This window comes from Artibeus jamaicensis, unplaced genomic scaffold (assembly GCF_021234435.1).
Source record: "Artibeus jamaicensis isolate MK-2021 breed Jamaican fruit bat unplaced genomic scaffold, CSHL_Jam_final contig_956, whole genome shotgun sequence".
NCBI lineage: Eukaryota > Metazoa > Chordata > Mammalia > Chiroptera > Phyllostomidae > Artibeus > Artibeus jamaicensis.
This window is the reverse complement of record NW_026522021.1, coordinates 1,995,757-2,021,209: the sequence shown is the minus strand read 5'-3', so window position 1 is coordinate 2,021,209 and position 25,453 is coordinate 1,995,757. Positions and strand designations below refer to the sequence as shown.

Below are 25,453 nucleotides of genomic sequence, written 5' to 3'. Positions count from 1 at the left end.
AGCTACTCATGCTCCAGTGCTAACTTTGCGGCCTCGACAGCCAATCAGAGTTGGCATCGGAGTCCGAGTTTCCAGGATTCACCAATTGAGTCTGGGAGGCGGGCCTCTGTGGACGCAGTGGTGAGAGAGGGCGGGGACAAGGAGAGGGTTCGCACAATCTTCGCCTCCCAGGTCTCTGCAAGCCAATGGGAGAGGCCAGAGGTCTAAAGGCTGTGGGGCGTGGCGTTGGCGGTAACTGCAACGCCAGGCCGTCTAATGTCCGGCCAATCAGAAAGAGGAGGTGGGAGGAGACTAGCCAATCAGTGTGCAGTGTAGGCGAGTCTGGGCGTAGTGGAGTCTCGCGCGGACGCCGCGGGCTCCGGAGCTTCTGTCAGGGGAGCTGAGCGTGCGGAGGCAACTGAGGAGGCGGGAAGGCGGCAGTGGTTGAAGGGACGCTTTGCTAATTTGCAGGGAGGAAGTCCGAGGGAGCGGGCAGCCATGGTGATGGCAGCGAAAAAGGGCCCAGGACCGGGTGGCGGGGTTGGCGGGGGAAAGGCGGAGGCGGAGGCAGCTTCGGAGGTGTGGTGTCGCCGTGTGCGGGAGCTGGGCGGCTGCAGCCAGGCCGGGAACCGTCACTGCTTCGAGTGCGCCCAGCGCGGGGTCACCTACGTGGATATCACCGTGGGCAGCTTCGTCTGCACCACCTGCTCCGGCCTCCTGTGAGTGGACGGGGGAGAGAAACGGGAAGGAGTGGCGGAGAGACAGCGAGATCCGGGGCGAACGGACAGAACCTAGGTGGGGGACGTAGGGGAGGCCTGGAGACGTGCCCAATGTGATGACAGAGTCCTCTGCTGCAGAGGTATCGTGGGGAAGGGAATGGGGCCGGGGAGGCAAGACACGATTGCAGTCGCGTTGCAGGGGAAAGAAAGGACACCGGAGAGGAGCGGAGAAACTCCCTAAGGGAAGGAGAACCAAAAGTGGGGATAATTGAAGGGAATGGGGAGGAGGATTGTGGGGCAGGGGATTGAAGATTTAAGGCCAGAGAATGGCATAAACCTTGAAAGGAAACTTCATTTACGTAGAGGGCAAAAAGGAAAGAGGTAGGGTAAACTAGGCTCAAGATGAAGCAGTGCCTCTCTTCCTTCTGGCTTGTGCCCATCTTGGAGAGTAAAATGGAGAAACCAAGTTAAAGTAGGTAAATTAACCCAGGTTGACAGCACAGAGATAGTGGCACGTAAGGAGCCACGTTCCAGTGTTCAGGTGCAGATCCTAATCTTGCAGGGCGTTGAAATGTGATCTAGTAGATATCTTACAAATCTGAGAGATGATGAGAGCTGATGCGTTGCCCTGTTAGCCTGACTTTTCCAAAGGTTTGGAGGTCTGAACGAGCCATTCTTAAGTGTAATAATTTGCATCTTTAAACTCCTTGTTGTCATGGCTTAACCCTAGTAGTAACATCTGGCAACCCTTTCTAGGTTGGGAGAGAGGGGGATTTTTGTATAATCTGATTCACTACACTTGGCACTGGCGCTGTATTTGGTCATGTCTGAGCTACTTTAGAACCATAGTTCTAGCCCAGATTTCTGGTTATACAGTAAGTTTCTTTTTCCCCCTTAGGGAATTATTTGGTTAGATGCATGATTAACATTTGATACCAAGACTGTATCTCTATTTTTTATAAGTTTATCAAGGAGTTTATTTTGACCACTTTTTAGTATTGTTTTAATATGTTGGTTTGTTTGGTTGTTGGTTTCATTTTTTAACAAGGAGCACTTTCCTGTTTCTTGCTATGCCTTTAGGAGCCAAGGAGGGAGCAATATTGTTCTTGCTTAATGGGAGAACGGAAGTAAAGAGAAGTTTAATAAGTTATCCAATGCCATATGGGGCTTGCTGTTTTCAGCATTTGTTGTTTAATATTAATTAAGATCATGGCAGATAAGAAATGAGGATCCAGGTCTTCTAAGATACAGTTTAGGATTATTCCTCTATTCAGTTTTTACCTCCTTTGCCAAATTTCTGTGTTCTGATCCACCTCACTTGTGTGTTGTGAGAATGGATTTGACTTTGGTCTAAGTAAAATTCACTATAACTCTTGGGACATTGATTTAGAACTCAAACAGAAATGTGTCAAAAATTGTGATTACAGATGCAAATGAAGCTTGAGACTGGGACAAGTACTCTAAGGAGAAAAGGAGCAAAGTTTAGGAATATTTATGGCATAAAGCAGGAAGAGAAAGAAGATTTCTGAAGATCTTGTTATGAAAAGGAAAATCTGATTATAGTGTCTAGAAAAAAGTAAAGGGAAGCAGGGGGTTAAAATTGATGATCTATCAGAGTCTAGGTTCTAGGAAGAAAATGGTAGGAAACAGTGTTAATTCATTCCCATGGTTAGCTAGGGATGAAAGATAAAATGCTGAAAGTGCTGACATCATTATTATTATTTTATAGATCTTGGTTTAATATATCTCACAGATAACATTTCCCTTCTATAATGAACATCCTTCAATCAGGACAGAAGGAGGGGCAAAGGATCTGGGACACATTAAAAACCTGGTTTCTTTTGCTGGAAAAGTTAACTCCTTATATATCAGCGTACAGTTGGCAAAATTTTACCACTTTCCTGGTGGTCATTATTGTTGATCTCATTAATGAAAAGTCAAATGCCTGTGATCTGGAGAGACACTGGGTGAAGGTGACTACGGCCTAAGGATTGATTAATTTTATAGGAAGTAGCCCAATGTCTGCCTCTCTCTAAATTGTATGTACCTCAGACTAGGGCTTAGCTTCTTAGGAACTTAAGTTCCAGTGGGAACAAGTGATGGAAATCTGCTAGCCCTTTTTTTGCTTAGTATTTTGGTGAAACATTATGAGAATAACTTAGAGTGACTCTGGTAGTAGTAGACTTTAAGAGACACATTTTGTTGATTGGGAAATGAGAAGCTAGGCCAACCCTTCGGATCAAGAGGAGGCTGGGCCAATCAATGAAGCTGAACTGAAGGCATATTGAGATATGAGGAGAGAACTATCAGATGAAGTTCTATAAAAAAGCTTTAGTTTTCCTAACTGTGACTGTCCGCCTGGATCTGATGCTACTTTTGGGGTTATAATTTGCATGGAATAAAGGAAGATATATAAAACTTTTAAAGAGGTCTTAACAAACTTCCTGTGTCCTCTGATATGGAAAGGGCTAGGAGCTGACAAGGGGGCAGAGGCAGAATGTGTGAGGTGGGGCATATTTATTGTAGGCTGTAGAATAAAGAGCATACCCCATCCAACAGGCAGTGGAGAGGCATATGCTGCACAGTAACACATATACCAGTTCACATCATAAATTCACCGGATTGATTGCCCATAGATTAGGATTTTGTGGTGCTGGGCAGTGAAAGCTGTGGTAGGCCAACAGCCCATACATTTATTTATTCGGTCAGTCAACAAATATTTATTGTTGACTGTAAAAACAAAAAGTGACAAAGTACCCATAGTCATGTAGCTTACATCCTAGTAGAGGTCATGGACTTTAAATAAATTACTAAATATATAATTGCAGGTAGTTGATAAGTGCTATGAAGTAAAATAAAGCTTGACCTGGGCCAGGAAGTGGTGGGAACTCATACTGAAGTATGATGATAAAAAGAGAAGATTCTTAGTTAAAATGGAGAGGATATTGGAGGGTAGGGGGTATTGAAGTACCATATTTAGCACCATAGCTAGAGAAAGGATACAGTAGAATTGGCTTTGTATTTTGAAAGCCAGTTTTCTGTTGAGTGGATTACAAATACATCTACCTCTTAGAGGGATGGAGTGTTCTGATGGCAGTGAGAATAACCAGAGTTCCCAGCTGGCTGGATTGGCCGATGTAGCAAAGTTGACTGTTCCAGCCAAATTTGAATTTCCCAAGAAAATTCAGATTTTGATATTGGTGGATGAGTGATGACTATGCTGTCATCTCTGTGCATGTGAGCTCATTCTTGCCATCTCTTTTTTAATGAGAAATACTTTCTCAGCTGTAGCAAAACCCCACAATGTTGGTGTGAGGCCTGAGAGAGACTGTTAGTTTCTGCTGTTTCTAAATTTATATGCATGCTACCACTACTGTAGGTCCCAAATCTGACCTAGTTTTTATTCATTTTGTTTTCTTCCAGTACCTAATTTCCTTAACCAGATATAGATCCTTTTCATTTGCCCATGTTCATATGGAAAAAATACAATAATAATAATATAAGAATAAACTCTGTGTTTTGCATACTTACAACTGTAAACCTACTTTCCGTCATCCTGTACATGTACATGTACATGTTTGTTTATACTTTTGACTCTTCTACTAGAGCATGAATCTGCCATTTGAAGCTAGATTGGGGTAAAAATTGCTGCTAAAAGGGATTTCCAAAGAAGAGTCTTAGATGTTCTCTCTTGTTTTGGTTTGCTTGTATACCTCATGAATAAATCACTTTTCTGTACAAAGAAAACATGTTGAGGCCTGAGGTCTCACTGACATCAGGGATAGGCACTACATTTGATAACCAATGTTTTCAGCAAAGTATGTGACAAGCTTCCCTGACCTGGCTTGGCTGTTTGAGTCCATCCTTTAATACATTATCCATCAAGTCTCAGTAGTGGATACTTCTCTCTTCTGCGCAACTTTACTCTTACGATGAGGTTAAGTCAGGGTTAAGAGGGGTAGGGCTCTGAGCTGGGTGTCAAGAGATGTGCTCGATAGCTCTTTATTTGTGACAAGTTCCTACCCTCCCTGTCTGGCCTGCTTGTAGTGGCTCCTAGTTGAAGCACTTTTTATCTCCACAAAGGGAAAGGTGCATGTTAATCAATAATTCAGTATTTTTCCATCTGTGTGGGTTGGAGAGGTAGACATGTACCTTGCCCTTATTTTAGTCCCATCCCTCCATCCCCTCCTACCTCACCTTTCATATTCACCCCTGCTGGGCAGAAGTAGACAGAGTGTCACTAATTACAGGCGTAAGCACTTTGTCATATGGGTCCTTGGATAACTTGAGAAGCCCCTAAGAAAATAGTAAATTACCAAAGGAAGGAGAAGAAAGGGGGAGATGTAAAAAGATTGGCATTGAGCCTGAAGAGGAGGGCAGATGATATCAGGATTCTACAGGGCTCTACATAAGAGGATAGCTGTTTATCATTGTCACTGAGGAAAAACAACAGGAAATGGCTTGAAGCAGGGGAATTTAGATTAGGGAGAAATTTCCTAAAATTAGTGAAATTGACCCTGGAGCAGGGTAATAGGGGAGCCTTCCTAGTATGAAAGTCTCTAATAGAGACTCTTCTTAGTGATATTTGGGCTCAAGATAAGGGCTAAACTGGTTAGTTGAACCCGGCTTAGGCAGAGGAGTAGAATCCTGGAGCAAAGAAATGAAGTCTGGGGTATATGAATTTGAATACAAATATTCAGAGGTAAGGAATTCCCAAGTTCAGATTTGGCACAAATGAAAGAACTTGGGTGCTGGGTGGAACTGTTTTTTTCCATTGTTGACCTGGCAGAACCTTCTTATCTGAGCAGCTGAGCAGGTTTGAGGCTTTTATGAAGCTAAAAGCAAAATATGGGCCAGTTTGAGGGTGATGACCACAGAAAAACAAAAGCTGTGGTATTTGTAGAAATAGTAGGTTGCCTAATACAGGGAGGGGAGAGAAAGGCTACAAGAGAATTGGGCAGACTTTAGGATCTCTGCAAGTTGCTTCACTTGCCAAGTAATTCAGAGTACTTCAAATGTCATTTAGTTGCATTTTTGTGAAAAGGAAACTGAAGTGGAAAAAGACTTTATGACTGTGCTGAAGGCTTGCGACCTAATAAGGTACTTGCTTTCAATTGGAAAAAATTGTACCATTCTGGGCAAATAAATTTATCTCTCTATTTCTCATAGCATCTCCTGGTTAGAAATAACAGAATGGATTTTCTGTAATGTGTTTACTGAAGGGCAGTGCCTCCTTCTAGTTCTTACTTCTTTTGGGGTAAACCTGAGAGTTAATTTGAGGAGACTACGTACAAGTTGGACAGTGGATTGGTTTAATTCCAGGCCAGTGACTCACATCTGGCCCATTGTATGACCCTGGTATGTACCCAAGGGAAAGCAACACTCCTAGACGACTTGATGTCATCTCCTGGGAGGGGAGGGGCTCTTGTTTCTAAATTGCTTCTCTCAGCCAGCAATGGCCTCTCCATGATTCAGAAACAAATTGACTCATAGGCCATGTAACTAGTCCCTCTTCTGGACTACAAAATGTTGTGTTGCCTTGTAGAGAAATCTCTCTGCCCTTAAACTATGGCTCTGGTTTTAGTACAGATATCAAGGTCAAGCAATGGTTTTTGTACTGTGCTATGGAAACATCCTGTTCCATCAGATTTTTTGGCCCAAAGTACCTAAATCGCTTAGTTTTCTCTGCCTTTCCTGTTCATCTCCTCTCCCCCTCATAAAACCCTACAAGGCAAGCTTAGCCATAGGAAGTTCTGTTGTTCTAAATATCCCCTCTAGATTGATGCATGGGTCAAGCCTCTTCCCCTCCCCCTACAAGGAAGCACACCTCCCTGTTTATACTCTGCTAACAGTTCCTGGTTCCCCTTTCCGGAAAACTCAGTGACCTTTGTGTGATAGGTTTAGAATCTGTTTCTAATGTAAACATAGTACATTTTTACTTTTCCCCTGACCATTTCTCTTCCTTCCTCCTCTGCTGCATCCTGGTGCCAATTCTCCCTGGTCCAGCTGTGTGCCTAACTTGCAACCTACTGCATTAAAAAGAACTCTTGTCTAGGCTCCCTGGGTCCTTCTTAATAAGCCAGCAGTCTGGAGATTAAGGACTGGGTTCTGTAATTTTTGTATCCCCCAAAGTGCCTACCACAGTGCCTTGTGTTTTGGCAAAGTAAATATTTGTTAGTGGGAGGTAAAGAAGAAGACCAAGATCATGGGACAGAGAGGTAGGCTCTGGTTAGGCCTCAGAAAGGTCTGCCATTCTTGGGGGGAACGTCCTAGTTGTTAACGTGAGAAAGGGCAAAGGAAGGCATATAGAAACAGGCTGTCTGGACTTAAAAGTGAAACAAAACTAAACCATTAGTAAGAGGCTGGAGAAGAGAAAACTGGAATATCTCTGAAATGTGATCAGAAGAGAGTCTTTAGGGCAGATCAAGTTTAAGAGCTATTGTTTGACATGTAGTAACAGTGCCTGGCTTTTGGTTTTCCACGTTCTTATCTTTACTAGGAGCATCAGTCCTCATTGGTATTACTTATTTTATAAAGGGGTATTTTCAGACCTTTTACTGAAAAGTCTAGCAGCACAATTGCTGAGAGTGCCCTTAATTGTAGCCTCCATTGTAGCCTTCAGGGTCTTGTCCTTTGTTAGAATTCATAATCAGTAATTTATTATCCAAAAGAGGCCTGCCCTTTGCCCTTCACTTAGTAGTGTGTCATTTACCCCCCACCCCCACCTTCACCACCTTCACTTACACTAATGTGAACACTGCCATTCTTCCAGACTTGGCAGGAGCACCTTTATTCTGTGTGTGTACCTGTAAGCATAAATGTGTGTTTTCCTCACCTTTCTGTATGATTTCCATTTGGTAAATTTTGTTATCTCTTCTTTCTCCCTTTGCTTTCCTGAGGGTGTCAACCAGGACCCTATTCTAGAGTTACAGTACTTTTATTTTCACATCTTGATTTGTCCATTTTTTCCAAGAGAGTAAACGCTTTAAGAGGCCTCATCATTTGAGACTCTTTCCTGAAATGTACCTGTGGTCTTTCATATTTGGTTTCGGGGTCTAGCTTATTTGTTTTGGTTCAGTCAGTTTTGTTTTAATTCGATGATGACAGTAGATGTAGACCAGAGTTAAGCGTAAGGTATAAGGAAAGGGGAATCTACGAAACCCTGCTTGGCTTAGCCCCAAGTTTCCTGTTAGAACACTCTGGAGGGCAGTTGAAGTACAGGGAGGTAGGAGGGCAAGAAAGCCTTATTCTCTGCCCTAATCTCCACAGGACTTCTGTGGGCAGAACTGGACTCCCAGGGAGTTAAAAGAACACACAGAGCTGGCAAAACAACATCTCCACAGATACATGTTGCTGACTCATGCCAATCTCCTATCTCATTGTTAAACCTGACTTTCTCCTGCTTCATTGAAAGATCTAGAAATCAGAAAGTCCAGAATATTTTTTTTTCTCAGAGATCTTTTCCTGAAAGAGAGGGACCCTCTCCATCCCTACCACCACACTGGTCTTCTGTGTAGACAAGAGGAGGGGCAATTAGCCTAGGGACTGTTTTTTGTTTCTAGACCTTTGCTAGTATTATCCGGAATTGTCATGAGCCTTCATGTTTGTGTTCCCTCATTTTTGAGGAATTTATGTCTCATGGGCTCTGGAACCTTGAGGATGTGCTATAGGTCTAAAACCATGATAAAACAACAAATGGGAAGTGGTTGCACGTCTGAGTTCCCAGAAGTACCCCCTCAGCTGAACGCTGAATTGTTGGGGTCAGAGCCAAGGTAGAGGAGGTTTCTGGAGGGGCAGTCTCTGTCTTCCTCTCCAGAATGACTGGGATCACAATATGTTCCTGACTCTGTTGTCCCCATCTCTTATTAGAAGCCTCCAAAACATTCTTGCTTCCTTCTTTCCTTGAATTAGGAAGTAGCTTCAGGCAAGTTGTTCTACTTGAGCTTAATTTATGTGCTGTTTTATCCTTTCTCCAATCCCCCTTCCATAAACAGACCTGCAGCTCTAACTACATTATACTTTCTTTCTATTTCTCTCCCACAGGAGAGGCCTGAACCCACCTCATCGAGTCAAGTCCATTTCCATGACAACTTTCACTGAGCCTGAAGTAGTATTCCTGCAATCCCGTGGAAACGAGGTGGGTGAGGTACCGCCAATGGAGTATGACACAATCCATCTTATCTGCTGGGAAGCTTTGACTCGATTATAGGAAAACCCTACAGTTTCTTTTTGGTCAAGTTGCTCTTATTTTGGGGTATGGAAGATTTAATATTTACGGAATCTTATACTAAAAGAATTGTGGTTTTTCTAGGCCCCTTGTTGGGGGAATCAGGGAGAGGAGCAGAATCACTGCAGAGGGTTGTCTCTGGGCAGACAAGGGGAGAAATGGTTAAAACTCCACTTTGATGAGCATGTAGATTTGGCTGGGCCTGCCCCTGTGATTAAGACCTCCTGAAGCTAACTTGAGCCTCAGCCACCTAGGTTTAAGTCCATACCATTTACTTGAAAGTGAGTTAAACCCCTTCCTCAACTAAATCTGCTGGTAGGAAGAAGCCATTCTTGATGTTAGCAGTACGCCTGGCTTCGGGTGATTGGTTTACTTGGAGGGGGCAAACAAGTGTCTCTGGTGGGGGTTCTGGAAGCCACAGCTCTGAAAATTGTCCCTGACCCTGCCTGCTCTTATCCAAATTTGGTTCTCCATAATTCCCATGGCCCTCTAATTTCTTTTATAATATGTGTCACAGTAGATAATTATAAGTTTATATTTGTTTATCTAAGGCATGACTCCCCCCATTAGATGACAGCTCTGTGATGACAACGATCATGTCTATTTTGTAGGTATACCCAGATCTTCACATCGTGTCCATGCTCAATAAATATTATTTAATGAATAAACTAGAAATGGTATCATTCCCATTTCACGCTTTCTGCCTCAACCTCTTTGTCACCTACATCCTTGCCTTTAGGTTTGCAGGAAGATTTGGCTGGGTCTTTTTGATGCTCGGACATCTTTAATACCAGATTCCAGGGATCCTCAGAAAGTGAAGGAGTTTCTCCAGGAAAAATATGAGAAGAAGAGATGGTAAGGAAAGAGCAAGAGATTGATATGGAGACATGTGTCCAATGTATACTTCATCTGATAGTCCAGTTTCCAGGGTTGAATTGGGGCTTCTCTCAAAAGCTGGACTTGGGCTGAATCTGTTTTACTCAGATTCAGTTAGGGCTAAATTCTGCCTTAAAAATAATAAAGGTACATGAAAAGACAACTTGTTCTTGGTCACTAACCTTGCAGCTTTGATGTCCCCTCTTTTGGGGAGAGTAGACTAATGGGAGGGAACTAGGCCTGTGGGAGTGGGAATTAGTTTTTATCCTTAGCTGATCTCATATGGAGAGAGGTGGCTGAAAGCACATGTCCTATATATTTTTATGTTTTTAGCCCATAGTTTCATTCATGATTTATATGTATGCTATTTTCTAAAAGAGGAAAACAACATTTCTGTTCCCCCTTGCCTTTTGTGTCCCCAGGTGTCACTTGTTATTGTTTGATTTCTGGGATATGTGCATGTTGGAGGGTAACTAGAGGATGGAGAAGAGAATGCAGAGAGCAAGGAGATTGATATGGATAAAATAGCATTTTGGATTCGCTCCCAGGGGTGTCCTCCGGAGAAAGATTGTTCCAGAGTAGAGACCATACACACAATTGTGGGAGGGGTTTTATTAAAAGTAGAGGGAGCTGGCAGGAGAGGTTGTGAGCTCTTAAAAGATGAGGTGGCAGAAAGTTTTTCTATGGGACTGAGAAGGGGATATCTGAAGAAACACAGAGGAAATAAAAGGGGGACCTTGAATAGGAAGTTGGAAAATGAGATTGCCTGTTCATCAGCATTATTGCAGGTGTTTTTGAAACCCAGATGGCTTGACATGTCAGAAATAGGAGGAATGGTGGTGGGGGGAGGCAGAAAACTGTACTTGAACAACAGTAAATAAATTTTTTTTAAAGAAAGAAATAGGAGGGAATAATGGCCACAAGTCAGAACAAACTGAACATTTCTGTAGAAAAAATGAACTTCTGACAGTAAAGCAGAATCTCAACACAGGCAGAACTTTTCTATGGCACTAAATTCCCTTTAGTTCAAAAAAGAGAACTAGCAGGGAAAAACGAGAAAAGATTTTGGCTGCTGTAACCTGTGTTTTCCCAAGCACCTAAGCTGATCATGGACCAAGGTTTTGCCCCTCTCCTTTCAACCTTACTATTCTTTTTCAAAGGTATGTCCCTCCAGATCAAGTCAAGGGGCCCATTTATACCAAAGGCAGTGCTTCCACCCCTACTCAGGGCTCCATCCCAGAAGGGAAACCTCTTCGGACACTTCTGGGGGATCCTGTGCCATCTCTCTCAGCTGCTGCCTCCACCTCTAGCCAGGTAACTCTCAGATCTTCCCTTCAAGATTATTTTGGGATTTGGGAGACAGGAGTGTCAGTTTCCTAAATCAAATCTGGGCTCAGCGGTTCAGGAACTATGAATTGGTTCTCAGCCCTGCTGTTACCTATGTCTTGCATCTATCACCTTGGACTTGTATCTTTTGGAATAAAGAACCCAACAGGAAGTGGTATTTAGGGAAGTCAGAGTATGAACTCCAAACCTGACCATTCCTCCAAGGAAACACGGAAGGGGCCAGGACTCTGCTTCAAGCACTTGAGAAAGATGAGGAGGTAACAGCTCCAGGGGGACTGTTGGGCGACATCCCTGTATATCTCAGGGTTACCTTGACTAATATGCTCTAAAATGTGTGGTTTTGGGAGCTGATATACTGAGGAAACAGGAATTAGGTATGAGAGAGGCTAAGACAACATCTGCCTAGGAATCCTCTCAGTTGAGGGCAGTTTCTTGCTCTCTTCTCTCTCCACTGCCTATCCGGGGCAGCCTGGGGAGCCCTGCAGGGGCTGGGTATGTCTGGGATTCCAAGTTCTATATGTAATGTCTTCTCCTCCAGTCTGTCAGTCAGTCTCAGGCTCGGACATCCCAGCCGCGGAGTGCTCAGCCACCTCCCCACTCATCAGTCAAGAAAGCCAGTACTGACCTGCTGGCTGACATTGGTGGAGACCCCTTTGCAGCTCCCCAGGCAGTACCATCATTTGCTGCATTCCCGGCCTTTGGAGGTAAGTGGGACTTGGGATAAGAAACTTCCTACAACATAGGTACCTTTAACACAAGCAATTTCCTTCCTTGAGGGTGACCAGGTTTCACTCAGCCCTAGCTGTCTCCACACAAATGAACATCATGGTGATTCTGAAGCATCAAGGTTGGGAGGGTTGGGATCAAGTGGCTACTGCAGAGATTATGTTTGGTAGTTGGGGGTGTCTAGCACTTTCTTTTAGAACACTGGAAGTAGCCTTTTTATTACTTTCACTCTCTATTAAAATGGGAGCAGGGGGATTATCATGTGTTCCATTTCCCCTGCCTTCTTCCCAAAGATCAGCAATAGCCAATAATAGAGTTGAATAAAGTAGTATCTGGTTTTCATTTTTCCTTTTCAAGCTCTTCCCCTCCCCCATCAGCCAAAAAAAGATATTTTTTTCACAAGATTCTGCCCAAACTAGGCCCCAACAAAAATCTTAAAGCCTCATGGAGTAAGGATAAAAAAGGTGGTAGGAAGTGAACTTGGAGGCCTCTGAGATCCCCTTTCAACCCACATGTGTCTAGCTCTCTGCCAAAGGCCCCTGCCGTCTCCCTCTGAAGAAGAGCCTGTGGAAAGACAGATGTCCCACTGAGTGGCCTTTGAAGGCCTTTAGAATTAATATATGTTATATAGATTAATATACATTTTTATCTATATAAGCTTTATATTCCCCTATAGGCCAGACACCTTCTCATGGGGGCTTCGCCAACTTCGATGCCTTTGGCAGTAGCCCTAGCCCTTCTGCATTTGGAAGCATTCCTCTAGCTGGCCAAGCCCCATTCCAGGCCCAGCCAACAGCCACAGGTAAGTGGCTGCCCCACTTACTGCCCCAGCTGGTTTCCTTTTTCTGCCCCACTGGTTTCCTTTATCTCTTCTAGCTATGTCTAACTGTCCATATTCATACATCACCCTTCATTCACATCCAACCTGAAGAATTGTGCAAGAGAGCCTTGGCTGGTGTGGCTCATGGATTGGCCAGTGGATTGATCACTGGCCTGTGACCCAAAGGGTCGCTAGTTCGATTCCCAGTCAGGGCACATGCATGGGTTGTGGGCCAGGTCCCAGGGACAGGGGCACCCGAGAGGCAACCACACATTGATGTTTCTCTCTCTCTCTTTCTCCCTCCCTTCTCCTCTGTCTAAAAGTAAATAAATAAATAATCTTAGAAAAGAAAAGAGAATTGTGCAAGAGAGACAAAGAAAAGAAGCTCCAGGAAAGAATGAGAGGAGTCTGATCAGATTCTTGTGAAAAAGAGGGGGCTCTATTATTATTTTTTTGTGGAAGAAAAATGACTAAAATTACATCAGGAGCTGTGTAGGCTGTGCACTAGGAGATTTCTGACTGGGAAGTATGGGAGACCTGAGTCCTAGAAAAACTGAGGAAGGACATGACCTTTTCTCTAGAGTGCTCCCATTGTCTGTGTTGCAAAATACCGGAAGATCAAGGCCTGGGTCAGAATCCAAGGCAGTCTCCAGAAGTCCTCACCCACCGCCCTTAGAGCAGAAGCCTGTAAAGTATATGTTGTATAGTTTATATTATACAATTGAGAGTCTAAAGCTTGCCTTAAAACATTTGTCTCCTTCCTAAGTGCCCAAGCATTGAGTCTTCAGGGCTTTTGGACTGCCCCTCTTCCTTTGGACATCCTTGGATGCGGGAGGGCAGCTGGAGTGCTGTAAAGAGCAGATATCTGGGGAAAGCCAGTGACTTACATTCTTTTTCTCCCTTCCTTACCTACCTGCCCTTTCCCTTCTCCACCATCATTGCCAGCCAGTCGGATGCTAACTGGAAGTTACAGCTTTGGTAAGTTATTCTGCCCACCCCAAGGTAGGAGCCAATCACAGGTCCTCTGATCCTGGAGTTTGGAGAGCTGGAAGGAGCCCTTCAAATTCAGCCATTTTACAGATGAGGCAGTTCAGCAGTTTCCCTAGTCATGCAACCCTCGAAGTTGCAGAGCTTGACCCAGGGCCACAGCCTTCCCATTGCAACACTATGAACTGGCTACTTCCTTTTGTTTTCATTTTAATTTTTTTGAATGGGACAAGAAGAGACACTTTATACTGATAAAAGTTAACAAAAGAAGTTTAACTGATGGGGTAGCCTTTAAAATTCATAAAGCAAAATCTATTAGACATAATCAAAATCTAATTAACCAATGGAGAGGGAGACTATAACAGACTCACAAAACTAATAGATAAAGTAGATAGACAAGTAAGGAAGGAAGTCAACCATTTGAGTAATACTTTAACAAGTTTGATCTAATAAATATAAGTAGAACTTTGTAAGTGAAGGACAGAATATATAGTATTTTCAAACATATAACCATTTTAGAATATAACCATAGAGAGGGAAACAAAATCTCCATAAATTCTAACATAGAAATTGCATAGGTCATAATCTGTACGATTAAAAATTTCCTAAACAGTACTTAAAGGCATGAAACAGGAAGAATATGCTTACAACATGGAAAACAGACAAAAAGCTAATAGCTGTAATGTGTTTCTTAAAACACCCATAAATAAGAAAGAACAGAATAATGAACAAAGGATATAAGCAAATAATGCCCAGAAAAACATATGAAAATGTCTTTGACCTAACTAATCAGGGTAAATGCAAATTAGGATAACATAATAATTTTGTACATTGTATTTGCAAAAATATTTTAAAGGTTGATGAAGGTTAATATTATGTGGGCAAATGGTCCCTTTTCTGAGCTATTAGCAAAAATGTAAATTGCTATAGGGATACTATAAAAGATTAGCAAGGGGGAAGTGTCCTTGGGAATGGGTGCTCTAAAGGAAACAGTCTATTCAAGGTTGTTATAAATTGGTCTGTTCAGAAATGCATTCCTAACACAATTGTTTTGAAGACTTTAAAGGAGAGAAAGAAGGTATTAGCCCTGGAGCCATTCCTGGCTGAACCTGGGATGAAACTTTTGTACAGTGTCTGACCATCTCAAAAAGCAGTCTGCAGCCACAGTCAGAGCCAACCAGCATTTATGAGGCTCTTGCCCATTGTTAGGAGCATCCATGGATTATCTCCAGAAGGAAGGAAAGATTCTCCATTTTGCAGGAAAGAGAACTCAACTATGCCTCCACTTGATCAGTGACTTGGCCAAAATTGAATAGGTGATAGGTGGCAGATTTCATTTACTTTACACCACACCATAATCACGAGGTGTGTTGTTTCTGTGCATGTGATATAAAGAACTATTGGGTATGAAGGAGAGAGATGTTGGTGTGAGGTGGGTATTTCTTCTGATAAGCCTGGTTGTATTTTTATACTTCTGAGAGGGAATATGGAGAGGGGAGGTTTCTAAAACTGCAGTTTCCCCCTCAAACTGCTGTAAGGCATGTGTACAAATACAGCTCTGAGAGTGAGGCTCTGGAATTGTATTAGAAGCAAACTCATGCACAGGTATTCATTCCTGGCAGTGGCCTCCTTTCTGAGAATGTGCTGTCTGTAGGGTGTCCACTCCATCTGAGTGAAAGCCAGCTCTGCCCTCTAGTGTCCACAAGGAGACACACAGCACTGCCTGCAGGTGGAATGACAGCCTTTCTCCCAGCCTAGGAGGCAGAGGGCCTGATTGGTCCTCACTGAGGGCAGTTCTCTGCCATGAAGGCCCAGGGCAGGACTGAAGAGTCTGACCTAAGTGAGAACAGGGAGCTGTGTTCGCTCAAAAATTCTATGTCTTCCAAGTCAGGCAGGCAAGGGAAGGGCCTGGGGCTGGAAAATTGGAAGAAAATTGAAAGTGTTGGCACTACCCAGCTGACTTTCCAGCCTTGCTCACAGCCTGTGGAATGGAGAGGATTGGAGACCAAGTGTTCGCAGTAGCATTGCCTAGCACTAGTTCCTTTGGGAAGTCCAGGGATTGGAGAGGAAGAGTGGCCTAGCAGAGCACTGTCTTTTTAAGTGCTGGCACACTAGAAGCAGCCCATCTTTGGAACCTTGCAGTAGGCAGGCACTGGGCACCTGTCCTTCCTGCTGCATTCTCAGCTTCTCCAAGTTGGAGCCTGGTCACCAACAGCTATGGTCAGTGCCTATGAATAGTGAAGATACCCTTAAAAAGGGGGTTTTGAAGAAATACAGCCTAAGCCTTCAGAAAAGAAAGTATGGAGATTCAAATTACAGTTCTGGGCATTCAGCAAAAAGCCCCAAACTTACAAGAAAACAGGATGAGGTGTGAAGGAGCCAGGGAGTAATTTGGATTTAAGAACCAGCCTGGCTTTGCCATTTCCTTCCTTGTCTCCTGTATTTATCTTTTCCTTTCCCTTCCCTTCTCTTCCCTCTTGTCTCTAAGAGGAAAAGTATCTTCCATTGTAAAGGACCCCCCTCCCTCACCTTTTCCCACTTCCTACAGGGTTTTGTCCTATCAGCTTTATCTGAATAACACCTCCTCTTAATTCACCTCTGCTGGCATATTCCCTTTTTTCTCACAAATATGCTTAAAGTTTCCTCTTCTACAAAATGTTTCCACAGCCTTACCCGTGCCAGCCTCTTGTTGCAACTCCTCTCCACAGCCATACCTCAGACCAGAGGAGCCTATGGCCTTTACTTACTCATTTTTTTGTTGTCCTATTTTCTTTTTTTTTTTTTTTACAGATTTTATGGCATAATATACATACTGTTGTGTACCTTGATTTTTTAAACTTTACAATACTGTTATGTATTTTTTAATCAGTTCATTAAGAGCTTCCTCATTTTTTACAGTCCAATGTATGTATATACCATAATTTATTTAATCAATCTCCTGTTAATGAATATTTAAGATGATTCAGTCTTCTGCTGTTAAACAGTGCTTCTGTCAATAACCCTGTGTATCCTGTTTTGCATTTGCAAGTTAGTTGTATCTGTAAAAAAAATTCCTGGCAGTGGAATTGGTCTAGCAAGGATATAGTTGATATAGAAATAAATAAAATATATCACTACAAATATGTCAAGTGCTATGAAGAAGAACGAGGTACTAGGAGAGGAAGACCATGACCGAATTCACATTAGCGCATCAGGAAAGGCTAATCTGAAGACATGTTCTTGTTAAGCCTGAAGGGTGAGTAGGAGTTAGCAAGCAGGCCACAGCATGGGTGGGGCCTCTTGTTCAGGGCAGAGGCAGAGCATGTAAAAGCCTGGAGCTGACCGGGGACGGTCCTCTTCACTTGCATTCATGACCTGAGCCCGCCATCATATGTTTCCTTTGAGACATTGTCTTGCTTCTCTGACCCTGCAGATCATTTCTTAAACCATACGTTATGATAACGCCTCGCATTTGTGTTATATTTAATTATAATATATTTATTAATTATAATATATATTAATTAAATAATAATATATTATTTAATATATTTATATATTTAGATTTCAAAACACTTTTCTCAGAGTGTCTTTATAGATACCCTATGAGAGGGAGGGAAAAAGATAAAGAATGAAATGGTTATTAAAATCACAGTGGTAGCAAGTGGTAGAGCCACAACTAGAATCCTTTTTCTCACTTTACTATTCAAACATTCACCCATTCTTGAGCACCGTCTTGTGGCAGACACTATGCAAAGTGTGTCTACCTTCAGTAATGAGTCTTTTGACATTCATGAAAATAAAACTTTTTCCCATTTGTAGCCTTGTTTTACCCTCACAACAGCCCAGAATGGTTGACAGGGGAGACGTGAACACACAGATGAAAAGGCTTTTGTAAAGTGCCAGGGCCTCGGGCCTCTTCCTGTGAGACGGGATTGCTCAGGATTTCCATGACTCTTGCTCTGCAAGCTGTTTTGTAAAACTCCTGTAGTGGGTTTGCCCTCTGTGCTTTTTCTTTTTAGCTGTGAACACCGAGGAGGGCAGGAGAACCCTGCAGTTGGCTCTTTCCACTGAGCAGTGTGCCTAAGCCCTGGTCTAAGCTCATGGCATCAGGGTGGCCTCCTCAGAAGAGGTGGCTCCAAGGGAGTGCTAATGGCTGGAGATTTATGTCCATCACCTCCAGTGCCATCTCCACAATCCATGAGAGTCTCCCAAGTGCCCTTGAACCTTTCTGCCATTCAGAGCTCTTCTCCCACCCCATCTACCTGCCCTTCATATGATTTATCTGTAAATGGAAATGCTGCTTTGAGGAAATTACAGACACTTTTGTCTCCTGAGGGAAAAAAATGGAAATTGTAAGTACACTAGAACAGCAGGGATGGTGACATGACAGGAGGAAGAACTGCTTTTCTCTCAGCGGTGGCAGCTTTGAGCACTAGGGAGACTGAGGAAAGCTGAGTATCACATTGCCTGGAATTCTCAGTGGGAAGCAAGCCTTCCTGAACTGGGTGATTTGTGGGAACAGTGGGCTGGTTCAGAGAAGGCAGGTGGTGCCTCTCATGTGATCATTCCACTCCTCCACTGCACCCCACCTCCTCTTCTCCTATCCCTTCCATCTTGTCTCAGCCCAGCACTCCTAGTTTTATGTCCTATGACTTCCCAGGGAGCAGCCAGGTGACTCCATTTGGTGCCTCTTCCCTTGGACCTGCCAGTCAGCCCAACAGCCTCACAGATATGGGTGGCCTCCTGGGACCTGGAGCAACAGCTGGAGGTATCCCTAGCAGGTAGGCACAGATATGGGGGGATTGCCTCAGGGAAGGAGAGCTGGCCAAGAAACCCTGGCCTTGCTTTTCCCAGCCCACTCAGCTCCTCCTGTCTGGCAGTATGGGATTTGCCATCTCCCAGTCCCTTGCCCAGTTTTTCTCCTCGGTCCTGGAAGATGTGCATGCTGACCTCTCTCCCCATATTGCAGCATCTTTGGGATGACTGGCCAAGTCCCCACCCTTCAGTCTGCCACAGCTGGTGGAGGTAGCAGCACAGGGCTTGCCTTTGGAGGTAAGTTTTGCCTGTGGAGAACCCAAGAGGGAATCCAAGTCCTGGAGAGTACTGAGGAGTCTGGGCAGGCGTGGGTAGAGTGGAGAGAAGACTTACATGAATGGTCAGTTATAACAGTATTAAGCAAATGAGAAAAAAATAACCATTTCTTTTCTCACCTTTACCTTATTCCACCCTGAGCAGCCTTCACCAACCCTTTCACAGCACCTGCTGCTCACCCTCAGCTGCCTTCCACAAACCCGTTCCAGCCCAATGGTTTGGCCACAGGTAAGCCTTCCAGACTGTCCCCTGGCCCTCTCTCTGCACAGGACAAATTTACCTGCACCTCTCTTTGTTCACCCCTCCTCTAACATCATCAGAAGGAGCAGCAAGCGGCCTCAGCTGGCAGTATGGTCCTCCCAAACAAGTCCTCCTGATCGCCCTTCCCCAGCCCAGGCCAGACCCATTTTAGTGGGTACAAGGTGGAAGCACTCAAGTCACAGAATCAGAGTTTCAGAAGTAGAAAAAGCAGACTGCTACTTACCGGTATCAGTTCTGAAGGCTGTTTTAGTGTTGACGGTAGTATCAGTGATTCTCCTTCCTCCAACCCTCAGTGTCCCTCTGGGAGCCCAGCCTCTCCCTCCCGTATCCCAGAGTGAGCCACCTGAAGTCATGACCCTGTTCCCTGTCCTCATCAGCCAGAGTTGTATGGTCTCCTCTCACCCTGCCCTTCCTCACCCTCTGCTTTTCTCTCTTCAAACTCATGACCCCCCACCCCCTTTTTTGTTCTCAAAAACATTGAGGAATGAAGAGAGAAGAGTAATAGCTTCCAGAGGTGATGCATGTGGCAGACCCAGTGCTAAGTGCTTTACAGCCATTATTTAATTTTCACAGCAGCCCTAGGAGATAGGTACTGCTCCATTTTAGAGAAAACTGAGGCACAGAAAGAGCTAATAATTACCTTTAGTTTATGCAGCTTAATAGATAGCTAAAAGCTGCCCCTGGTTCCGTGCCAGGCTCATGCTCTCCAGGCCACAAGCCACGTGGGCAGGAAGCGGGCAGGTTTGGTAGGTTACATGGAAGCCGAAGAGTTCCATGGCTCATTCAGGGTACCTCACCGGGTGCCTCTGATTAGGGAAAAACTCCATCCTATTTTCCCATCTTGGAGGGGTTTAAGAAGAACTGTTCTCTAGCCTTCCTTCCACAACTTTGCCTGAGCTCCATATCCCTCTCCATAGGACCTGGCTTTGGGATGAGCAGTGCTGGGCCTGGCTTCCCCCACACAGTGCCACCCACTGGAGCCTTTTCTAGTACCTTCCCACCACCAGTGTTCTCCCTGCAGACCTCAGTGACCCAGCAGCAGAATGGTAAGGGATTCAGACCTCACCCTCCTTCCTCACCCCCTATTCTCGACCCCCAGGGACTCCATGTATATAAGTGTGTGTGTGTGTGTACCCACAGGAATATTAAGGAGCCAGACATGTGAACTAGTTCCATTTTAGACCATCCAGGAGGAATCAGGGAAGCACCAGACCTGCCTGTATCCTCTGACTGCTCTATACCTTAATTCCCATCTTTAGGAAGGCCCCCTCACTGCCCACCTGGGATATACCTGTGCCTGCCCTGCAGGGAGGCAGGCAGAGCTGGTCAGTACCAGTATGAAGGGCAGGGCTTGTGTCTGCTGAGTTTTTGCTCTTGCTTCCCAGGCTCTTCCTTCAGTGACTTAGGATCGGCCAAGCTGGGACAGAGGCCACTGAGCCAGCCAGCAGTCCTCTCCACCAACCCCTTCATGGTGAGTGCCCCAGTGCCCCATGGTGTGGGGCATGATCTCTCACTCTGGAGCTTAGGGACAGAATCCTTCAAGGAAAAGAGAGCGATGTGGGGTGGAACTCAGGCCCCTTTCTCATAAAGTTCTGTTTTGTCCTAGCCAAGGATGAGAGGAGTAGTTGATGGGCCTCAGTCCTTATTCCTGTCATCCCCCACACTCCCCAACCCTCCACTTGCCTCTTAGCTCCTTCACATTTCCAGTTCCCTCAGCTCAGTAGTGTTGAGGGAGAAAGGAACCCTGAACTGCATGTCTTCTGTGGTCTCCAGCTTTCTCTGCTCTAATCTAACAATTTGTGGTGGTTGTTTCTTTACAGACTGGATCCTCAACAAGCCCATTTGCCTCCAAACCTTCAACCACCAACCCATTCTTGTAGCACTGTGTTCTGGGGGCCTCTTTACTGCTCTCTGGGGTCCCTCTACTCCTTGGAACTCTGGTGACCACTTGCCTGTGGCATTTATGTGAGTCTGAGACCAGAATGGGCCTTACTTTGCAGGGTAGGGGTCTTGAAGATGGTGGAGGTGCTACTGCTTTGCCTGGAGCTTACAGATGAAAAGGGCAGCTTCCTCCCTTCTTTGTTCTAACCCCTGACCCAGGCAGCAGGCCCAGGAGAAGTGAAGGCAGGGCCTGGCCCAGGGGAACAATGGTGTTTTTTCTAATTATTAATTATGATGACAGTAATCCTCTTTCTCTCCTGCCGTCAGCATACACAGTACTCCCCTCATTCCCAGCCCTCTGGGCAAAGGAAGCTGTGGGCTCAGGCTGACCAGCATTCCCCTGGGGGAACTCTTCCCCATGCCCAACTTTCCAATACTGTTCTCCTCGTGGACAGAAGCACAGTGGGAAGAGTAGGGTAAGGGTGGGGATGAGGTGTGTTGATGTGGGATAGTAATCAAGCCAAGAAGGTTCTGGGGGACCAGAGTGCCCCTGCTGCTCTGGCTTGAGCCAGCGCGTACCCTTTTCTCTACATTCTTGCATTCCCAACTCCTTCCCTCATCCTGGGCACTCAGGATGACTAGTTTTACCTACATATTGGGTTGGCCAATAAGTTGGTTTAGTTTTTTCCATAAAATAAAAGACACATTTTTCATTTTCACCAATAACTTTATTGACTTGGATTATTTTGGGTATGTCAGCTATCTCCCCTGTGGTATAACCTTTATTCTCAATTCATGTCTTGATTTGATTGCTATCAATTTCCATTGGTCTAACTGACCATGGAGCATTGTCCAGCAAGAAATCTTCAGCACAAAACTTTGCAAACCACTTTTGACATGTTTGATCAGTCATAGCACCTTCTCCATATAAATTTTTTTTGCATTTCAGTTGTATTTTTACCTTCTTAAAATAATAAAGTATAGTACACTGAAAATGTTGCGCATTTTCCTCCATCTTCAACATTAAAATGGCTACACAAAAATCTGCCAATTTTGATTAGTTTTTTTTTTCTTCATGCATCTCTCTTTAGGAACAAAGATGCTTTTCTTGATTAGTTTTGTTTACAGATTTTTTTAAATTTACTTTTTAAGACTGGGGAAGACAAGAAGAAAGGGAGAGAAACACTGATGTGTAAGAGATACATGATTGGTTGCCTCTCACACGCCCCCAACTGGGGACCTGGCTCACACAACCCAGGCATGTGCTCGGACTGGGAATTGAACCAGTGACCTTTCTTTCATAGGCCAGTGTTCAATCCACTGAGCCACACCAGCCAGGGCTAATTTTTTTTTTTTTTAATGCATACTGATATGACAGCTGTCACAATACTATCTAACAAAATTGTTTCTGAGTGAAGTTAAAGATAACTAAGCGCTACTAAAGCCAGCTTATGGGGAAATTGAACGAACTTTTTGGCCAACCCAGCACTTAGGCATGCCCAACTTCTGTCAAGCACTTTAGTTAGTTGTGGTGTCATGTTTGGATACCAGTGTTTTATATTTATACATAGAGAGAATTTTCTAATATAGCCTATTATATATATACACATACACACAGAGAGAAAGATATATAGAGAGATATACACACACAAGCAGCCACTCTCCCTCTCCCAGACAGCTCTTTTACATGGGGAATGGGATGAATCCTCATCTGTGCCTCAACCAGCAAAGCCAGAGCTCCAGGGAGTGGCAGGCAGGGCAGGCTGTGTCCTGACCACCCAGAGCCTGGGCTTTTTGGGAAAGGCTTTGTGCAATTCGCTATATTTTTTTTCTTTCTTTGATCCATGTACCTCCCTGGCCTCCAAATCTTTGCACGAAAGCTGTTACAGGCAATGTTGGAAAAGAACTGCACTTGAAAGAAAAAGAAAATGGCTCTTATGGTCTTACTTTGGGGCAGCTTGAGTGCCCTCATGTCAATCAACGTGACTGCCTAGGTTGGTGATAATGTTGTCTGTGATGCTGCCTGCTGTTGGCCAAGGACGGAACCAAGAATAAGACTCGTTGCCCACAGAACCAGTCCCTGTCTGAACAGGAGTCCCGTGCTAGCAATGAGGGGGAGCTGGGCAGGAGAAGGGCTGCCTCTGCTGGAGGCAGGAGGTAGGTGGAGGCAGTGAGAGGGGCAATTCCCATCAGGGGTTGAGGGTAGGCAAAAAAGAAGGTGCCCGCTGGGAAATGGGAGTGGACCCGATGGGACTGTTTCCACCTAAGGATGTTGTGTCAACAGCCTTGGTATCTGGGCTGTTTGTGTGGTAACAAGACACATGGCTTGGGTTAAACACCTCACCTGGCTGAGGAGAGGCACAGGACTCAGCCTTGCTGGAAGAAGAGGTTCCTCCCCTTTCCGTGTTGCCCAGGAACTCCTGGCCATTTAGCTGCTTCATTCTTGGGATATGAAGAGTGTTCTGGGTCTTCCTACCCAATGACTTTAACAGCATAACAGCAAAGAAGGAGACTATCTCTCTGTCCTTCTCCCTTGAAAGAGCCCGTCTCTTTGGCATTCTCTCTGCTTAGAGCCAGGGACAGGTGGGGAAGCTGACATCTGCTGCTGTGTAGTAGGGGAAGGAGATTTACTTTTGACCCTGCTCTCCTCACTCCTCCTTTCCTAACCAGAAACACAGGTTTGGAAGTGAGAGTTAAAGGACTAGAAGATGCAGTGCCTCTTACTGCAAGTTCCAGTCACACTCATGCTGCTTCCCCAGGATCTCCTTACTGCTTGGCGCCTGGGCCCAGGACCTCTCTGCAGTCACTTTGGTCCAACAAGGGCTCCAGCCAGCTCACTGGCCAGAGCAGGGTGACCAAGTTAGAAGTTACACGGGGGCAGCCTCAAACCCCAGGGTAGAAAAATCAAGAGTTCCCCAGGCATAAGCCAAGACCAGGACTGCAGCTGTTTCTCTTAGCAGCTGGGCCTCCTCTCTGCAGGCAAGTGGCAAAGAATGGAAAAACCCTCACCTGATAGAAAATCTCAAAATGACTGCGCTGTGTTCCTCCTGCTGTAACCCCCAGGGCATCCCTGTATGGCCCTGCCTGGTAGCTGCAAATCTGACTGCACACACACCATGGGGCTGGAGGGGTTCACCCAGGCTTCTGTTCGGACCTAGTCCTCATGTTACCCCTGCCATGTTCTGAAGACAGCCATGCTCTGGCTTGGATCCAGCCTTCAGCAGGTGACCTCTGGCTGCCCTGTGGGTGAGGCAGCAGGTGCAGTCCCCAGGACCTCTGTGACGAGCTCCATTTTGTCTGCATTGAAGCCCTGGAGCTATGGTGGGGGAGGGCTGAAGGAAAGGGCTAAATGTATGACACTGTCCCTGCATCACCCTCTCCACAGAGGAGTGGGAACCCAGGAAGGGGGAGGGACACACGGGAACAGCCTGGCCTTAGTACCCTCGCCTCCTCCTCCTAGATTCTTCTCCTGGGTAACAAGATATTTCTGCAGGGACTTAAAATGTGGTGATCCCACTCCACCACCTTATGGCTGCCCTTCACCGGGGCACAGGTGGACCCTTCTGGTTGAGAGAACTGTTCTCACCATGCAGAGCTGAGGTTCTGCCACTTCCTGTCCCTGGGGAGCAACTCAAGTTACCAGGGCAACAAGCTAGAATAAATCTTGTCTGGGTTAGGACAAGGGCAGTGTTGCTAGGGCAACAGTGATTAGGCCAGTTGTTTGTCTCTCCAGGCTTTTTTTGGTGCCCAGCAGGCTAAATCACCTGCATTGATTATCAACCCATCTACCACTGCTACTTGCCCAGAACCCAGGCACTAGGATCCTTGCTGCTTCCTGCTTTATCCTTGCCCAGAACTTTGGGGTTCCATAACACAAGGTGATCTGGAGCTGCTCTCTGTGACAGCAGCTGTGATTTCACAGGACTGGGGTGCTGCAAGGTAGCCTGGGTGACAGGCAGTGGACAGGAGTAGGTATGACAAGACCCTCCTGTGAGTAGCTTCAAATCAAACCTGGGGAGTAAGGCTCCAGGCCAGGGGCACAGCAGGTATGTGGGGGCCCTGTGGGGGCCCTGCTCTTCAAGGCAGCACCCAGACTAGGAAGGGGATGGGTCTGCAGATAGCTTTCTGTGTCCCTGTCACTTTTACACATTGGCATATGGTACATAGATGAGGCCACACTGGGGGCTATGGCCTTGAACATTGTTTTGGTGCTACTTACAGATCCACATACCTGCCTCTCCCTGACCAACACCTACAGACGGGAACCTGCTACTGTCCCCGGTATACCATCAGAGCTGGCAGCACCTCTCTTGCACCTTGGTGGATCTTTGGCTGATGGGGGCTGGAGGGGGCGGGCAGGCACCTGGAGGTGGGCCTGGGCACTGCCCACCGGCTAGCTGGATTCCTGCCCTCAGAAAGCTGGTTGGCTCCTACCTCCTATTCTCAGCATCACCCTTGAAACGGTGTTTGAAGATACTAGCTAGCTTTCACTCACACTGCACCTTTGGCTCCTCCAGTATTCTAGCCCCTTCCTTCCAGGCCTGGGAAGAAGAGAAGCTC

General features: G+C 45.3%; 1 protein-coding gene across 2 annotated transcripts; it reads left to right on the top strand.

Annotated features, from left to right (window-relative positions):
• Window positions 1–339: 339 nt before the first annotated feature.
• AGFG2 (ArfGAP with FG repeats 2) lies at window positions 340–23,479 on the top strand. Of its 2 annotated transcripts, XM_037134974.2 has the most exons (13): window positions 340–698; window positions 8,742–8,835; window positions 9,665–9,780; window positions 10,962–11,115; window positions 11,687–11,852; window positions 12,551–12,676; window positions 13,640–13,672; window positions 18,321–18,441; window positions 18,630–18,712; window positions 18,896–18,979; window positions 19,930–20,058; window positions 20,398–20,483; window positions 20,833–23,478. In XM_037134974.2, the coding sequence occupies exons 1-13, from the start codon at window positions 478–480 to the stop codon at window positions 20,890–20,892; spliced, it is 1,473 nt and encodes a 490-aa protein (XP_036990869.2). In that variant the 5' UTR covers window positions 340–477; the 3' UTR covers window positions 20,893–23,478. The 2 variants fall into 2 exon arrangements, with proteins under 2 accessions (XP_036990869.2, XP_036990870.2); XM_037134975.2 differs by lacking the exon at window positions 13,640–13,672 and having other exon boundaries at window positions 20,833–23,479.
• The last annotated feature ends 1,974 nt before the right edge of the window (window positions 23,480–25,453 follow it).

Excerpts from the sequence above, each read along its gene's own strand:
- AGFG2 (XM_037134974.2), top strand. The coding sequence starts at position 478 with ATGGTGATGGCAGCGAAAAAGGGCCCAGGACCGGGTGGCGGGGTTGGC. Across the intron at positions 12,677-13,639 it reads GGCCCAGCCAACAGCCACAG|CCAGTCGGATGCTAACTGGA; the intron begins GTAAGTGGCTGC and ends CATCATTGCCAG. Across the intron at positions 20,059-20,397 it reads AGTGACCCAGCAGCAGAATG|GCTCTTCCTTCAGTGACTTA; the intron begins GTAAGGGATTCA and ends CTTGCTTCCCAG.